At 42.6% G+C, this 16,701-nt stretch overlaps 1 protein-coding gene across 1 annotated transcript; it reads left to right on the forward strand.

The window, feature by feature from the left end:
- The first annotated feature begins 951 nt into the window (after positions 1–951).
- On the forward strand, positions 952–16,427 carry UFC1 (ubiquitin-fold modifier conjugating enzyme 1). Its single transcript, XM_054981190.1, has 6 exons — positions 952–1,115; positions 4,130–4,197; positions 12,256–12,319; positions 14,586–14,662; positions 14,811–14,901; positions 16,178–16,427. Exons 1-6 carry the CDS (start codon positions 993–995, stop codon positions 16,247–16,249), a joined length of 495 nt encoding a protein of 164 aa, XP_054837165.1. The 5' UTR covers positions 952–992; the 3' UTR covers positions 16,250–16,427.
- The last annotated feature ends 274 nt before the right edge of the window (positions 16,428–16,701 follow it).

Consider the following 16,701-nt stretch of genomic DNA (forward strand, 5'->3'; position numbering starts at 1 on the left):
GGGACGGTGCCTGGTAAGGACGGCATCTGAGGAAGGCAAGAGCTAGGGCTGCCAACTCCAAGTTGGGAAATTCCTGGAGATTTGGGGGATGAATCTTGAAGAGGCTAGTGAAGAGGGAATTAATCTAGGTATAATACCATAGGGTCCACATTCAAAGCAGCCATTCCCTCCAGAACAGATCTCTGTAGCCTGAAAATCAGTTGCAATTCCTGGAGATTTCCAGGCCCAGCTAGCAAAAGCCCAGCAGGCTAGGGTGTGATAGCATTGAGGTTACCTTCCAAAGCTGAAGTTCCAGGTAGTCTGGAAATGGGAGCACTTCAGACCTTGCTTTGGGATTAATCACCCTACATTTCCTTCCCATAACTAGACATTAATATACCTCTGAGCATATGCAGAGTCCCATCCTTTTTGCTTATATGGGGGCACCATAGCTTCCTCAGTTTGAAAAGTAACTGAAGAAGGCTTGATCTGTTGAATGCCTGCCTGCCTGCCTCGCAGCTATTACGGGCCATATTGAGAGTCCATAAAACGTGGAATTTCTAGCAAATGCAAGAAAGCCTTTTCTTCCAAGCGCTGGTGTTTATTTTTATTTATTTACAGTCCGCTTTTCTCGCTGAGACCCAAGGCGGATTACACAGTGCAAGTGACTGCAATATTATCACCAGCTGGGACATTCACTGGTGCTGAAGGCATCCATTTCCCCTCAGTGCAGCCACCTAGTGAATGAAATTAATTTGACCTTGGGCAGAACCTTGCCATCAACAATCATGGCGTCCTAGCTAACGACTACACATTTTCGTCATCAGGCTAGGTTGAGGGCGCTGGCGTTCTCCGCTTCCTAGCAACCCCAGCCCTCAACAATCATGGCGGACCACAACCTTGCATCTATTTCCGGTCCCAAAGTTTTTTGCCCTTACCATGATGGCTGCCATTGCTTCTTTTATCGTCCCCTCCTCCAGCGCGAAGTTACTTCCTGTTTTCCCTCCCCGAAGATGGCGGACGAAGCGACCCGCCGGGTGGTGGCTGAGCTGCCGCTGCTGAAGACCAACGCCGGCCCGCGGGATCGGGAGCTGTGGGTTCAGCGGCTTAAGGAAGAATACCAGGCCCTCATTAAGGTCTGTCAGGGGAAGGAGACGCGATTTCTCTATGGGTGACGTGGCTGCCTACGGTGGCTCGAGAGGGTCAGGCGTTTTGCTTTTCATCCTAGGGTACTACATATGATTGTGGTTGACAGGCGATGGAAAGCGGCTGTGCTGCTGATATTGTAGCCCAACTACTCCTTAGCTGGAGCACAGAAGCCAACCCTTCCCTCCTCATGAGTTGCTCCATAGCAACTCATATTTATAAGGTACACTGCCTCAGTACATGGAGGCTCTAATGAGGCACTGTGATAGACTTATCTGTCTTTGTCTCTGAATTTATATGACCCCGTTTTAAGGCCACCTATGTCAGTAGCCGCCCTGACCTGGATAGCCCAGGAGAGCCTGATCTCATCAGATAACAGGAGCTAAGCAGGGTCAGCCTTGGTTAGGAGACCTCCAATGAAGACCAAGGTTGCAGAGGCAAGCAATGGCAAACCACTTCTGTTAGTCTCTTGCCATGAAAACCCCACCAGGGGTTGCCGTAAGTCAGCTGTGACTTGAGGGCATGCTCCACTGCTCATATCAGTAGCCCGACTGCAGAGGAAAGGGATGGCAAACTTCCTCTGCTTCTCATTTGCCTTGAAAGCCCCTGTTGGGGTCACCATGAGTCAGTTGTGGCATGGTGGCGCTTGACGCACACTCATGTCTGTGGCCAACATCCTGTTCTGTGTTTGTAGTGGATTCTGTAAATAACGGCTTCTATGAAGAAATGTTTTGTTGTGGTTCTGCTGCTGGTCAATTTCATTAGAAGGCCTTGAATGTGTTATTGTCTGCTTTCTCTACACCATGCACTTATTTAGTTATCTTCTCCACTGCCCCAATCTAACATACCTCAAACTGGCTAACATTTCCTCACACAGAAGGTACTCTTCATCCTTTCAGTTGCCCCTTCCTGAACTTTCCCCAGCTCTATAATTTCCTTTACATACTCACAGTGCTATCCTATGTAGGGTTACTCTGGTCTAAACATACAGGCTTAGACCAGAGGAACTGCATAGGATTGTTTCAGCTGGGAAGCCCTGTTGGTCTGCAGTAGAACAGCAGGATTTGAGTCCAGTGGCACATTAGAGACCAACAATTTTTTTCAAGGGTAGGGCTCATTTCAAGGGGGAACGCACAGGAATGCAGTTCCGGCAGTTCCCCAAAGAGGTCACATGTCAGGTGGCCCTACCCACCTGACTCTCGGCCATTTTGGGCCCATTTCAGCCTGAATTGGGGCCAAAACGGCCCGGATCGGGCCTCTGACGGGTGGTGGATCACTCTCCCGCTCATCAGTGGACCAATCCTGACCATTTGGGGCCCTTTTTTGCCCATTTTCAGCCCCTTTTTGCCATTTTGGGCCCAATTTCGGCCCTGAATGGCCAGGATTGGGTCCAAAACAGCCAGAATAGGTGATGTCAGGGGGTGTGGCATATGCAAATCAGTTATGCTAATGACACACTTATAGTGATGGCAAGAGGTGTGGCATATGCTAATGAGTTATGCTAATGAGTTGTGTTAATGAGTTCCTTCAGCTCTTTTTCTACAAAATGACGCCTGTTCAAGCGTATAAGCTTTTGAGAGTCAAAGGTCCTTTCTTCAGGTAAATCCTTGAAAAATCTTGTTGGTCTCTGAGGTACCAATGAATTCAAATCCTGCTGCATAGGACTGCATTGTCAGTATCTTATTTACTTCATTTATACTGCAGCATTCTCTCCAGTGGAGATCCAAAATGGCTTACATCATTCTCTTCGACTCCATTTCATCCTCACAGCTGCCGTATGAGGTAGTTTAGGCTGAGGATGTGAGACTAGACCATGGTAGAGAGAGATTTGAACGTGGGTCTCCTAAATCCTAGTCTAGTGCTGTAACTGCTGTACCCTGGCTATGTTAAAGAAACATTGGTAGTGGAGTGAGTTTGAGAAACCTGAATTGAATGAACCAAGGTTGTAGATTGCATATATCAATTTAAATTCTAAATCTAACATCTAAATTCAACCTACATTTTGCAAATATAATTTAATTTTATTTAACGTTGTATGCTGCATTTTCAACCCAGTTTGCAAGGCAACTTTCTATTTTAAAAAGCCCTATTCAACCTATAAAAGCCCAGTAGGACCAAAAGCATTAAAAACTGAACTAAAAAAAAAGATGCAGAGGAGTTAGCCGTGTTAGTCTGTGGTAGCAAAATCAAAAAGAGTCCAGTAGCACCTTTAAGACTAACCAATTTTGTTGTACATAAGCTTTCGAGAATCAAGTTCTCTTCGTCAGATGCATGGTACAGAAACTGGTCAAATTTCTGTACCATGCATCTGACGAAGATAACTTGATTCTCGAAAGCTTATGCTACAATAAAATTGGTTAGTCTTAAAGGTGCTACTGGTCTCTTTTTGATTTTTTTTTTAAAAAGTGGCCTTTTAAAAAGTTCTAAAAACCATTAGCAGCAGCAATAAAACTCATCAAAGCAGCAGCAGAAAGACCCAAACAGTCAAGTAAGTAAATTGAGGGGAGGGGCTGCGGCTCACGGGCAGAGCAACTCCTTTGCATGCCAAAGGTCTCAGATTCAATCCAGTTATAAGGACTAGATAGGAGATGATGTGAAAGACCTCTGCCTGGGAGACCCTGGAAAGCCACAGCAAGTCTAATGAGTACTGACCTTGATGGACCAAGGGTCTAATTCAGTAAAAGGCAGCCTAACTCATGTTTCATGTTTATCTCTTCTCTTGCCAATGGAAATTCGGCCTCAGTCCAGGGGTCGCTTGCCTATTATATTTTTATCCTCTCCGTCTTCCAAGGAGCGAATGGAATCTAAAGTATCTGCCTTCATCTCTTCTTTTCGTTGTCTTGGAAATCAGCAGGGACTTTTGCTTCTGCCTGCTGCTGCTACTGTTATGTGCTTAAGAAGCAGCCCTAAATGCTGACTTGTAGATTTTTTTCAAAAGTTGCCTGGCATGAGCTTCTGGGCACAAAACTGACCTTTCTGCCTTCCCCCCGACCTCCTTCCTCAGTATGTAGAAAACAACAAGAACGCCGATAATGACTGGTTCCGGCTGGAATCCAACAAGGAAGGCACCAGGTGAGTGAGAGCTGGCCGTAGCTCCGCAGCACGGCTAAGTGTCTGGCACACGGGTGATCCTGGCTCAGTCCTTGGTGTTTCCACATTCATGATCTGTAATAGTAGCTGGGCTAGGAAAGGCCCTGCTTAAGATTCAGGGGTGCTGACCTGGATAGCCTAGGTGAATCTGATCTTATTTATTTTTATTTATTTTATTTATTATTTCGATTTATAAACTGCCCATCCACAAGGGCTCTGGGCGGTGAACAACAGTTAAAATCAATAAAAACAAGAAAACAATAATTCTAAAATCAACATACAATAAACAGCAATAAAATAAATTAACCAAATACATTAAGGTGCAATGGTGGGGAGAACCCCCCATCCCAAAGGTGGGAGGCCGACATGGCACCGACCCCTTCAACCACCGAATGCCTGGCAGAACCGCTCTGTTTTACAGGCCTGGCGGAACGATAATATGTCCCGCTGGGCCTGGGTCTCCATTGACAGAGCGTTCCACCAGGCTGGGGCCAGGACTGAAAAGGCCCTGGCCCTGGTTGAAGCGAGGCGGGTTTCCTTAGGGCCGGGGACCACCAGTAAACATCCGCTGATCAAAGCAGTCACTGGGGAACGTACAGGGAGAGGTGTTCCCGAAGATATGCTGGTCCTAACCCGCTCAGGGCTTTAAAGGTAAGAACCGACACCTTGAACCTGATTCGGAATTTAACCAGAAGCCAGTGCAGCTGGTGCAGGACAGGTGTGATATGTCAGATCTCAGAAGCTAAGCAGGGTTGGCCTTGGTTAGTATTTGGATGGGAGACCTCCAAGGAAAGCCAGGGTTGCAGTGCAGAGGAAGGCAATGGCAAACCTCTTCTGTTAGTCTCTTATCATGAAAACCCCACCAGGGGTCACCATAAGTCAGCTATGACTTGAGGGAACTCTCCATCACCAAGATCGTGGGAAAGCATGCCTGCTTGGAGATGGCTGGGCTTGTGGCGTCCAGTTGCAAGTAACTGTTTTGCATGCAGAAGTTCTCACAAAAGAGGCTCCCTTGGGAACGCGCCTGCCAAAGCAGAGGGTATGACACTCCCGGGGATCGCAATCAAACAATATAAAGAGTACACCCACAAATCTTATAGTCACAACTATAATGAAAGTGCAGCAGTGCATAAGGTGTAATAAATAGTGAATTTATTTACACTGTTTATTATACCATATGCACTGTTGCACATTCATTATAGTTGTGACTATAAGATTTGTGGGTGTATTCTTCATACTGTTTGATCGTGATCCCTGGGAGGTGCATACCCTCTGCTTTGGCTTGCATGCAGAAGTGCCAGTTTCGTTCCCCAGCATCTCCAGTAAAAGGATTTCAAGTAACTGGTGGTGTGTGAAAGGAACTGCCAGAACTGTGTTCTAGGCAGGGAAAAGAGCGGAGAGCGGCTGCCAGTCAGAGCGAGATGTTGTCTGTTTGCTTTGCTATCAGTCAGCTTCTTATGCTGTTACAGTGTGAATGAGCAACATGTCTGGGTGAAACAAGGTCAGATGTGGGAGTGGTAGGCCATACGCCTCTCATGCAGAAGTTTGCAGGTTTAATTCCTGGCATCTCCCATTAAAAAAATCTCCGGCATTGGCAAAGACCTTTCTCTACCTTCGGGGAGCTGCTGCCAGGTGAGGTAGACAATACTGAGCCCTAGATAGTCTGGGGTGAGACAGATTTTCTACATTGCACAATTCAAACCTTGCAAGAAATCCTTCTGCGAAAACAATGTCAGAGTATATGTAACTTGAAATAACAGCGCGGAATATGGTGTATAGTTCTAGGCCGCTGTATCTCAAAAAGGACACTGCAGAGCTGGAAAAAGATGACCCAGGGATTGGAACATCTTTCCGGCGAGGAAAGGCTGAAGAGTTTAGGAAAAAGATGGCTAAGGTGATAGTAGGGGGCATGGTAAAAGCTTATAAAAATATGCATGGGGTGGAGAAAGTGGATAGAGGGAGCTTTTTCTCCCTTTCCCGTAACACTAGAACTCAGTTAAATGACTGGAAATAGCCACAGGACAGACAAAAAGGAAATACTTCTTTACTCAATTAGTAAACACTGTGATCCTAAAAAGTGTTACTCTAGTCTAAGCCCATTGATTTCAATGGGCTTAGACTGGAGTAAGTCTTTTTAGGATTGCACTTTAAATTGTGGCATTCACTGTCAGTAAAGGTGGTGATGACCACGAGCATAGATTTTATTTATTATTTTTTATTTACATTTATAGTCCACCGTTCTCACTGAGACGCAAGGCAGATTACATGGAGTGAGTCAGTACAACCAATACCATGCCATTGCAATATGCATGTCATGGGTATATACTTGCAATTTGCAAGATTTAAAGAGGAAGCAAGAATGAAAGAAAGGTTTAAAGATTTTTTTTTTTTTTTTTTTTTTTTTGAAAAATTTTTATTGGGTTAGAATCCATTATTTCCACATTTACATTCAATTTTCCCCAATTTTTTCATCTCTAACCCCCTCCCTTTCCCCCCCTTTTTGTTGACTTCCAACAGCTTTCCAACCCTTTGTCCCCTTTCCCTTACTTTTATTAGCTTCCTCTATCTAAAACAAATATATATTCTCCATTATTCTAAGCAGTACATCCTTAACTATTTTTAACATTATATGCCCAAACTGTAAGCCTTTGTTTCCATCTTAGATAAACAATTTATCCCAATTTTTCAATTTCAGGTATTTCTATATATCATAAACCATATAGATCATACATTCGTTTATATCAAACAATTTGACTTATTCTCTATATATATTACTCATTCTATCTTTTTATAATAGTTCTATATATCTCTCCTCACGTAGTCAATCAATTTGACCCATCTATATCTTCAGACATTCAGTTTGGTACAAAACTTGTCAGAAAAAAAAAGAAAATATTGTTAGTTAATCGCTCCTTATATTTAGTCCTTATAATTAATTATTTTCTCTATGTTCTGTTTGTTAACCTATATATATCTATATATATGTCAATCTATTAATCTGACTGCTTATTAATTCACATTTATCTCTTCTCCCCCCGGTAAAGTCTCCCCCCTCTACTTCAATACTTCAGTAGTTCTCAAACTGCCACAGTTTTCCTCCCACCTCCCATTTCTTCTCCAGGTATTGTTTCAGCTTCTCCCAGTCTGTGTTGAACTGCCCTGAGTCCAGATCTCTCAATTTTCTTGTCATCTTGTCCATTTCAGCCATATACAGCAATTTATAAGTCCAATCTTCAATAGTTGGCACTTCTTGTACTTTCCATTTTTGCGCATACAAAAGTCTAGCTGCTGCTGTCATATAAAATATCAACGTCCTGTGTTGGGCTGGAATTCCCTCCATTCCCAAGTTCAGTAGCAGGAGTTCTGGGTTCTTATTAATTTGAAATTGTAAAATTTCACTCATTTCTCTTATTATTTCCCCCCAGTACTGCCTGGCTACCTCACACGACCACCACATATGATAGAGGGAGCCCTCATGCTTCTTACATTTCCAGCATTTATTAGAAGTATTCGAATTCCCTAGCGCAATCTTCTTTGGTGTCATGTACCAACGATAGATCATTTTATAAATGTTCTCTTTGATATTAATACATGTCGTTGTCTTCATTGTAGTTTTCCACAAGTATTCCCATGCCTCCATTGTTATTTCTTTATTAAAGTTTATAGCCCATTTCACCATTTGTGTTTTAACTATCTCATCCTCGGTATACCACTTCAACAGTACTTGGTATACCTTGGATATTCTTTTCTTATCTTCTTTAAGAAGGGTCTGCTCTAGTTCCGAATTCTCTATTCGTATACCTCCCTTTACAGAGTCCGAATTATATAAGTCTCTGATCTGTCTATACTGGAACCAATCGTAGTTAGGTGATAGTTCCTCTTGTGTCTTTATTCTAAGTTTGGATGCTTCAGTTTTAGTTATTTCTTTATACGTTAAACATTGTTGTTCATTATCAACAGCTCTCGGGTCTATCACCTCATATGGAACCACCCACAAAGGGGTTCCTTCTTGTAGATAAATTCTGTACTTCTTCCAGATTATGTATAGACTTCTCCGAACAAAGTGATGCAGGAACATCGAGTTGACCTTTACTTTGTCATGCCATAAATATGCGTGCCATCCAAATATTTTTTTATATCCCTCCAGGGCTAATAGTTTCTTGTTCTTTAATGTCATCCATTCTTTCAACCAAACTAGGCAGATTGCATCATGATAAAGTCTCAGATTGGGCAGTTGCATTCCGCCTCTTTCCTTTGCATCTTGTAAAACTTTCACTTTCACTCGAGGCTTCTTGCCTGCCCAAACAAAATCTGATATTTTCCTCTGCCATTTTTCAAATTGTTTGGAGTCTCTGATGATTGGTATTGTCTGTAGCAAAAACATTACTCTTGGTAACACATTCATCTTAACTGCTGCAATCCTGCCCAACCATGACAAATTCAATCTATTCCATTTAATCAAGTCTCTCTCTATCTGAGTCCATAGTTTTTCATAATTGTTTTTGAATAGATCTATGTTCTTTGCAGTTAATTCGACTCCCAAATATTTCACTTTACTTGTTACTTCACAATCCGTTGTTTCCATTAACAATTGTTGTTTCTGCTTAGTCATATTTTTGCATAATATCTTTGACTTCTTTTTGTTAATGAAGAAACCTGCCAAGTCTCCAAACTCCTTGATCTTATCTATCACTCTTGGCATGTTCTCCAATGGGTCCTCTACAATTAACATTATGTCATCCGCAAATGCTCTGACCTTGTATGAATAGTCCTTTATTTTTATTCCACGAATTTCATCATCTTGACGTATTTGTATCATCAGAATCTCCAATACTAAAATGAACAACAATGGAGATAACGGGCAACCTTGTCTTGTTCCTTTACTTATCGTCAATTTCTTGGTCAATTCATCATTCACCACAATTGCTGCAGTCTGGTCTCTATAAATTTCCTTAATTGCTCTGATGAATCTTTCTCCCAATTGTAGCTTTTCCATAGTGGCAAACATAAAGTCCCAGTTTAAATTGTCAAACGCTTTTTCAGCGTCAACAAAGAAGAAACCAACCTCTTTGTCACAACGCTTGTCATAATATTCAATAGCATTGATCACTATCCTTAAGTTGTCTCTTATTTGTCTGTCTGGCAAAAAGCCTGCTTGTTCCTCCTCTATGACTTCCGAGAGCCACCCCTTCAATCTCTCCGCCAATATCTTCGCAAAAATTTTGTAGTCATTGTTGAGTAGCGATATAGGTCTATAATTTTTCACATTAGTCAGGTCTTGGCCCTCTTTTGGGATCAATGATATATTCGCTTCACTCCAAGTTTCTGGAATCCTTTGATCCCTTAAAACCCCATTCATCACCTCTTTTAGGAATGGTGCCAGTTCATTAGCCATTGTCTTATAGAATTTAGCCGTAAGTCCATCTGGCCCTGGCGCCTTTCCTAGATTTGCAGATTGTATTGCCTTACTTATTTCCTCGTCAGTTACTTCACTATTCAACTTATTTCTCCAAGCTTCCGAGATTTCTGGAAGTTTGGTTTTCTCCAAATATGACGCTATTGATTCTTTGTTTACTTCTTTTTTATTATACAGCTTAGCGTAAAATTTATAAAAGGCTCTACTAATGGTAGCCTGCTCCAAATACGTTTTGTTATCTTCGCAAATTTTATTTATTATCTTCTTTTCCCTTTTCTTCTTCAATTGCCATGCCAGGTACTTCCCAGGTTTATTAGCACCCTCAAACGCTTTTTGATTCAGTCTTTTGAGATTCCACTCCAATTCTTTATTGCTCATTGCTGTTAGCTGTTCTTGAAGTATTTTAATTTCCTGATATACCTTCTTTTTCCCTGGTCTCTTTTTTAGCTGTATTTCTTTGGCTTTTATTTTCTCCTCAATCTCTTGTCTTTTCTCCTCTTTCTTCTTTCTTGCTCTACCATTTAAGTCCATTAGTATGCCCCTTACAACCGCCTTGTAAGCATCCCAAACTTTATTGGTTGGTACTTCTTTATTCACGTTGTATTGTATAAAAAACTTTGTCTCTCTTCTCAGTATTTCCATATTCTCTCTTTCCTGTAACAAGTCCTCATTTATTCTCCATGCTTTCCTTTTTCTCTTTTTTCCAAATTTCCACATAATTGGGTTGTGATCTGAGCCTACCATAGGCATTATTTCTACCTCCTTAGTCCATAATGCTAAGTCTTTTGAGGCCCAGATCATATCAATTCTTGATAATGTAGAATGCCTTGCAGAATAAAAGGTAAACTGTCTGCTTTTAGGATATTCTCTCCTCCATACATCTTCAAAAGTCTCTTGTTGAATCAACTCAAAAAAAAGCTTTGGTAATAGTCCTCTTTTCTTTTGTGCCGTTGTAGTCTTTTTGTCTAGTTCCAAGTCTGTCACTCCATTGAAGTCTCCAGCAAGAATTATCTGGTCGTATGCAAGATCGTCTAAATGCTTCCTTAAATCCTCAAAGAAGCTTTCTTTTGCACCGTTAGGTGCATAAAGTCCGACTACCAACACTCTCTTTAAATTCCAAATACATTCCACTGCTACAAATCTAGCTTCCACATCTCTCATAACAAATTTTGGCTGTAGCTCCTCTTTTATGTACAACACCACTCCTCTTTTTTTCTTGTTGGAGGCCGCTACATATTCTTTGCCCAATTTTCCAGATTTTAAATATTTTACATCCTGCTTTCTGATATGGGTCTCTTGCAAACAAACAATATCACATTTTTGTTTTAGTAGCCAGTGAAAAGTATTTTTCCTCTTATTCGGTGAGTTTAGTCCATTTACATTCCAAGATAATACTTTACACTCCATACTCATGATCTTGTTGGTAAGTCTTTTTCATTGTCCTTAATAAATCGCTCCATCTCTCGCTCAGATCTGATGCGTTTTTTGGCCCCTCCAAACTCAAAGGACACTCCTTCCGGTAACTCCCATCTGTACCTGATTTTCATGTCCTTCAAAATCTGAATTAGCACTTTATATTTTTTCCGGTCCAGTAAGGTTTAAAGATGTTGAAACAGAGTATAGACACATTCCATGACTGATATATTACGTCACAGCATCCACTGCAAAACTTTGGGCAGCAGTTTGTAAAGCACAACAGAATATTGTACTTAACATAGAATAGTAGCAATGTAAAGCAGGGCTTTTTTTCAGCAGGAACGCGGTGGAACGGAGTTCCAGAACCTCTTGAAAATGGTCACATGGCTGGTGGCCCCACCCCCTGATCTCCAGTCAGAGAGGAGTTTAGATTGCCCTCTGTGCTGCTCCAGCGGTGCAGAGGGCAATCTCAACTCCCCCTGTCTGGAAATCAGGGAGCGGGGCCACCAGCCATGTGACCATTTTCTTCGAGGGCACCCCACTGAGTTCCACCACCTCTTTTCCCAGAAAAAAAGCCCTGGTAGAAAGCCACTGTCAACGGAAGATACAAACAAGACGGCATAATTTTATAGGATAATGCTGCTGTAACGATTGTATCTACTTATTTGGAATTATTTATATGTGTATAACTTTTAAATTGTTAATGTATATTGGTATCACATTTCAAATCGTATATTAGTTTTACATTTTAAAATTGTATTTTAGGGTAGTGTAATTCCTTGTTTCTGTGTTACGCTGGTTTTGGACTGTTACGAACGGATTGATTGACTGATATATTAAACAACATAGGAACTACCTAATAAGATTATACTTGGAGCAATAGTAGTGAAGTCTATGGTCTCTCACCGTTTTGGCTTTAAATGGAGATCAGACAGATTCATGGAGGAGAGATCCATCAGTGGCTACTAGCCTCGATGACTGGAGCCTCCATATACCAAGGCAGCAAACTTCTGAATACCAGTGCTAGGAGGTGAGCATTAGGGGATGCCCTGGCCTCTATACTCTGTCTGTTGGCACTCGGACATCTGCTTGAGCACAATGTGAAACAGGATGCTGCTGCAGATAGACCATAAGTCCGATCCAGCAGGACAGTTCTTAAGTTTTAAACCTTGCTTGATCTTGCTCTTTCGCTGTCTTTTATCTTGCAGGTGGTTTGGGAAGTGCTGGTACATCCACAACCTTCTGAAATATGAATTTGCCGTTGAGTTTGATGTGAGTCTTTCCCTCTACTCCGCTTCGAGCTTTCCTGCCCCCTTTTCCGTTCCTGCCCCTGCCCTCTGGGGGAGCCACTGAATGGAGTCATATGCAGACCTCTTTATACAGTGTGCAATTTCCTTCTGCTCATTTTACAAATTCATTAAGTACAGTAGAAAAGAGCAGGGCTCATTTCGAAGGGGAACGTGTAGGAACGCAGTTCTGGTAGTTCCCCAAAGAGGTCACATGACAGGTGGCCCCGCCATTTTGGGCCCGTTTCAGCCTGGATTGGGGCCAAAACGGCCCAGATCAGGCCTCTGACGGGTGGTGGATCACTCTCCCGCTCAGCAGCAGCCCAATCCTGACCATTTTGGGCCCCTTTTCGGCCATTTTCAGCCCCTTTTTGCCGTTTGGGGCCCAATTTCAGCCCTGAATGGCCAGGATTGGGTCCAAAACAGCCAGGATAGGTGATGTCAGGGGGTGTGGCATATGCAAATTAGTTATGCTAATGACACACTTTTGGTGATATCAAGGGGCATGGCATATGCTAATGAGTTATGCCAATAAGTTCCTCCGGCTCTTTTTCTACGAAATGACCCCTGGAAAAGAGCAACAGCCCCGTAGCACCTATAAGACTAACGACATTTGTGGTAGGGTATGAGCTTTTGTGTGTCACAGCTCACTTGCTGTGACTCACAAAAGCCCATACCCTACCACGAATTTTGTAAGCCTTATATGCTACGGGACTGTTGCTGTTTTCTGCCGCTACAGACAGGCTAACATGGCTTCCCATCTTTATCCTCATTGAGTACACTTGCAGTGTGGCTATTCTAATATATAGCTACAACTGGAACAATACGTCCAAATGCTATATTTTAAATGCTTGGCAGAAATTTCCAAGGCATTCCCAGGTTTTTTTCCCAAACCATATGAGTTAGTAGCCTTGTGCTAGGAACGGCGTAGGTATCTAGCAGATGCTATGAGCACGTTGTTTCTTAAAACCTGGAGCTGTCGCCATGAATCTTCATATTCTCAACATTCCTGGAGCCTGCAGCTGAAGTTCTAGAGTGCTGAAGTATCAATTACCTCTGCATCCACATTTTGATAGAGACTGCCTAGTACTCTTAGAACAATTTCCCCCAGCCTTTTTTCCATGGAGGAACCCCTAAATTAATTTTTCATACCAAGCAACCCCTATCTATGAAAAGGTTTATAGGCCAGAAAAAGTTGATGGTGGAGAATGCAATTGAATTACTGCTAAATTGTCAAGAAAATGTATTTTAAGAGCTGTGGGACTCTAAGCTGGAGAACCGGGTTTGATTCCCCATTCTTCCACTTGTAGCCAGCTGGGTGACCTTGGGTTAGTCACAGCTCTCTCAGAGCTCTCTTAGCTCCACCCACTTCACAGGGTGTTTGTTGTGGGGATAATAATAACATACTTTGTAAACCACTCTGAGCGGGCACTAAGTTGACCTGAAGGGTGGTGTATAAATCGAATGTTATTATTATTACATTGTCGGGGGCTTTCACGGCCGGAGAATGATGGTTGTTGTAGATTTTCCGGGCTGTATCGCCGTGGTCTTGGCATTGTAGTTCCTGACATTTTGCCAGCAGCTGTGACTGGCATCTTCACAGGTGTAGCACCAAAAGACAGATCTCTCAGTGTCAAACTGTGGAGAAGATGTTAGCAGGTAATTTATATCTTTATATCAAAACCCACCTTCCTGAGTAGATATAAATTACCTGCCAACATCATCTCCACAGTTTGAGACTGAGAGATCTCTGACTTTCAGTGCTACACCTCTGAAGATGCCAGTCACAGCTGCTGGCAAAATGTCAGGAACTACAATGCCACGACCACAGCGATACAGCCCGGAAAATCCACAACAACCATCGTTATTATTATTATTTGTAAAGAGCTTCTGTGTATGTATGTGTATGTCAGCTTAAATTGTAAGAAAAAAGTGAATCCTTGATAACCATGATATTTTGAGGTATGTTTGGAATTTTTCACAGCATTTCAAAAAAAAAAAATTACGTATTCTATGATTTTTTTGTGGAACCCCTGATGGTATCCTGCCCTGTGGAACCCCTGCTTGGGAAACAGTCTTAGAAGGAAACCCAAGAGATGAACAGTCTTTCTGGCTCCACCTCTCTGGTCTAAGATGACTGGAAATACGGATATAAAGATGTTCACAAATTCAGTGAGGAAGAGGATTAATTTTATCCCATGAGGGATAAAATTTCCACTAGTTATATCTGTGTTTGTGATTCTGGTTTGCAGATTCCAGTCACGTATCCATCCACTGCACCAGAAATTGCCATTCCAGAGCTGGATGGAAAAACTGCAAAAATGTACAGGTGAGGTATTCTTCTTTTCAATTTCCGGAAAAGTTGAGGCTCCATCTTTCCCCCTTTGCATGTGAGGATACCTATCATTACCTTCTCTGTATGTTTGTGTGTTTCTCTTTCTGCTTTTCTTAGGCCTGGTCTCTTTCTCTCCTTGCAGAGGCGGAAAGATATGTTTGACTGACCACTTTAAGCCCTTATGGGCCAGAAACGTGCCCAAATTTGGACTGGCCCACCTCATGGCTTTGGGGGTGAGTTGTGAGCATGGCTCGGGGAAGTGTGTGGGTATAAATTGGGATTGTTAAAGGATACCATCTCAGATGTCTGAAGGCAGGGATAAAGTGGAGTGGAGACTGAAGGACCCACTCTTAACATACATTTCAGGTCAAACTGCATGTGTTAAGAGTCTTTTTTTCCCATGAGACTGCTGTAGTTATCAAGAGACTGTAAACACAATGTTTTTCCCTTCCCCCACCTGAAAACAAAGGGATTTGTGCCTTTACACAGGATCAATCATTACTGATTTCAAAAATGAATAGGATCTTTTATCCAAAACCTCCTGTTCCATCTCCACCAATATGCAAAATCACTAGGGTTGCCAGCCTCCAGGTAGTGGCTGGAGATCTCCCGGAATTACAACTGGTCTCCAGGCCACAGAGATCAGTTCACCTGGAGAAAATGGCTACTTTTGGGGGTGGACTCTATGGAATTATGCCATGCCAAGGTCCTTTCCCTCCCCAAACCCCACTTTCTCCAGGTTTCACCCCCTAGATCTCCAGGAATTTCCCAACTTGGAGCTGGCAACCCTAAAAATCACACATCACCATCTCAAACTATTGATACCTCCTCCAGTTACAAAATTGCTAGTTCCATTCTTTATATTGCTTCTGACCATAAAATATTTATAACGCAAATATCTCTATTTTTCTGATATGCAGTTAATTTCACTAAGGTATAGCTCTCCTTTATTTTCAATAACCAATAACGTAATTTAAAATTCTCTCCTCAGTTGTCTTACGTAAGCAAGTTAAAATTGTGAAACGATACCTGATGGTAATCCTTTCTAACAATACAAACTAGTAGTCAAAACCCCAAAGCTTTAAAATTGGTAATCAAACCAGTAGCGAAAAGTAATAACAGAGAACGACCAATATATTTGGGCAAGGATAGGGCCAGGGAAAGAGGAAGAACAAATCGTTTCTTTCCATTGCATCTGAAGAAGTGAGCTCTCACTTATGAAAGGTCTTGCTGGAATAAATGTGGTTAGTCTTTAAGGTGTCACTGGACTCCTGCTTTGTTTTGTTATAGTAGACTGACATGGCTACTCTTTTGGCATCATGGCAGCGAGTCATTCACCATACAGAACCTGTGAGCTGGCCAGAGACAGAGGCATTCCAGAGGAATAAATAGTTGCATGGCGGCTGAAATTGCACGCTGCTAAAATGGCACGCTGATGGGTTCAGGAGACGGGGAGGATGTGGGGATGGAAGCTGTCCTATTGGCAACTGACGGTCCTCTGCCTTGCAGCTGGGACCCTGGTTGGCTGTGGAGATCCCGGACTTGATATCCAAGGGCCAGATTGAGCACAAAGAGAAGTGAAGCGCGTGGGGCCTACACATGAAAACTGGGCCTCAGCCATCCTTCAAGGCCTCTCCTCAACTCCAGCAGGCCCAGACCAACGCCGGTGACTTCTCTTCTTGTGACATCTGGACTTTAATCTGCCAACCTGCATGTGACATACGTCTCATCAATAAAAACTGCCCCTTTGGAGGGATTACTGTTTCGCTCCCAGGTTGTCTGTTGGAAAGGTTCACAAATACATTCGGCACGGCCCCCTAAAATCCACCCCCTGCCCCTCTGAGTCTTTGCTCCCGTTCATCACCTTCTTGCTTCTCCTCTTAGCCTTGGGCAGAACAGCTAGTGTTCGCGTGAGAAGTCTTTCAAGAGCAAGCGGGCGCTGTGCCACTTTTTAGAGGCGCAGTCTTGCAATCCAGATGCACCTCTTTAAATCCTCTGATGCAACAGAAGAGCAGGTGGCCATTTCTGTTGTC

Source organism: Eublepharis macularius, chromosome 1, assembly GCF_028583425.1.
Source record: "Eublepharis macularius isolate TG4126 chromosome 1, MPM_Emac_v1.0, whole genome shotgun sequence".
Lineage (NCBI taxonomy): Eukaryota > Metazoa > Chordata > Lepidosauria > Squamata > Eublepharidae > Eublepharis > Eublepharis macularius.

Coding starts and splice junctions, on each gene's coding strand:
- UFC1 (XM_054981190.1), top strand. CDS start 993: ATGGCGGACGAAGCGACCCGCCGGGTGGTGGCTGAGCTGCCGCTGCTG. Junction 1,116..4,129: donor AATACCAGGCCCTCATTAAG/GTCTGTCAGGGG, acceptor CTCCTTCCTCAG/TATGTAGAAAACAACAAGAA. Junction 4,198..12,255: donor TCCAACAAGGAAGGCACCAG/GTGAGTGAGAGC, acceptor TTTATCTTGCAG/GTGGTTTGGGAAGTGCTGGT.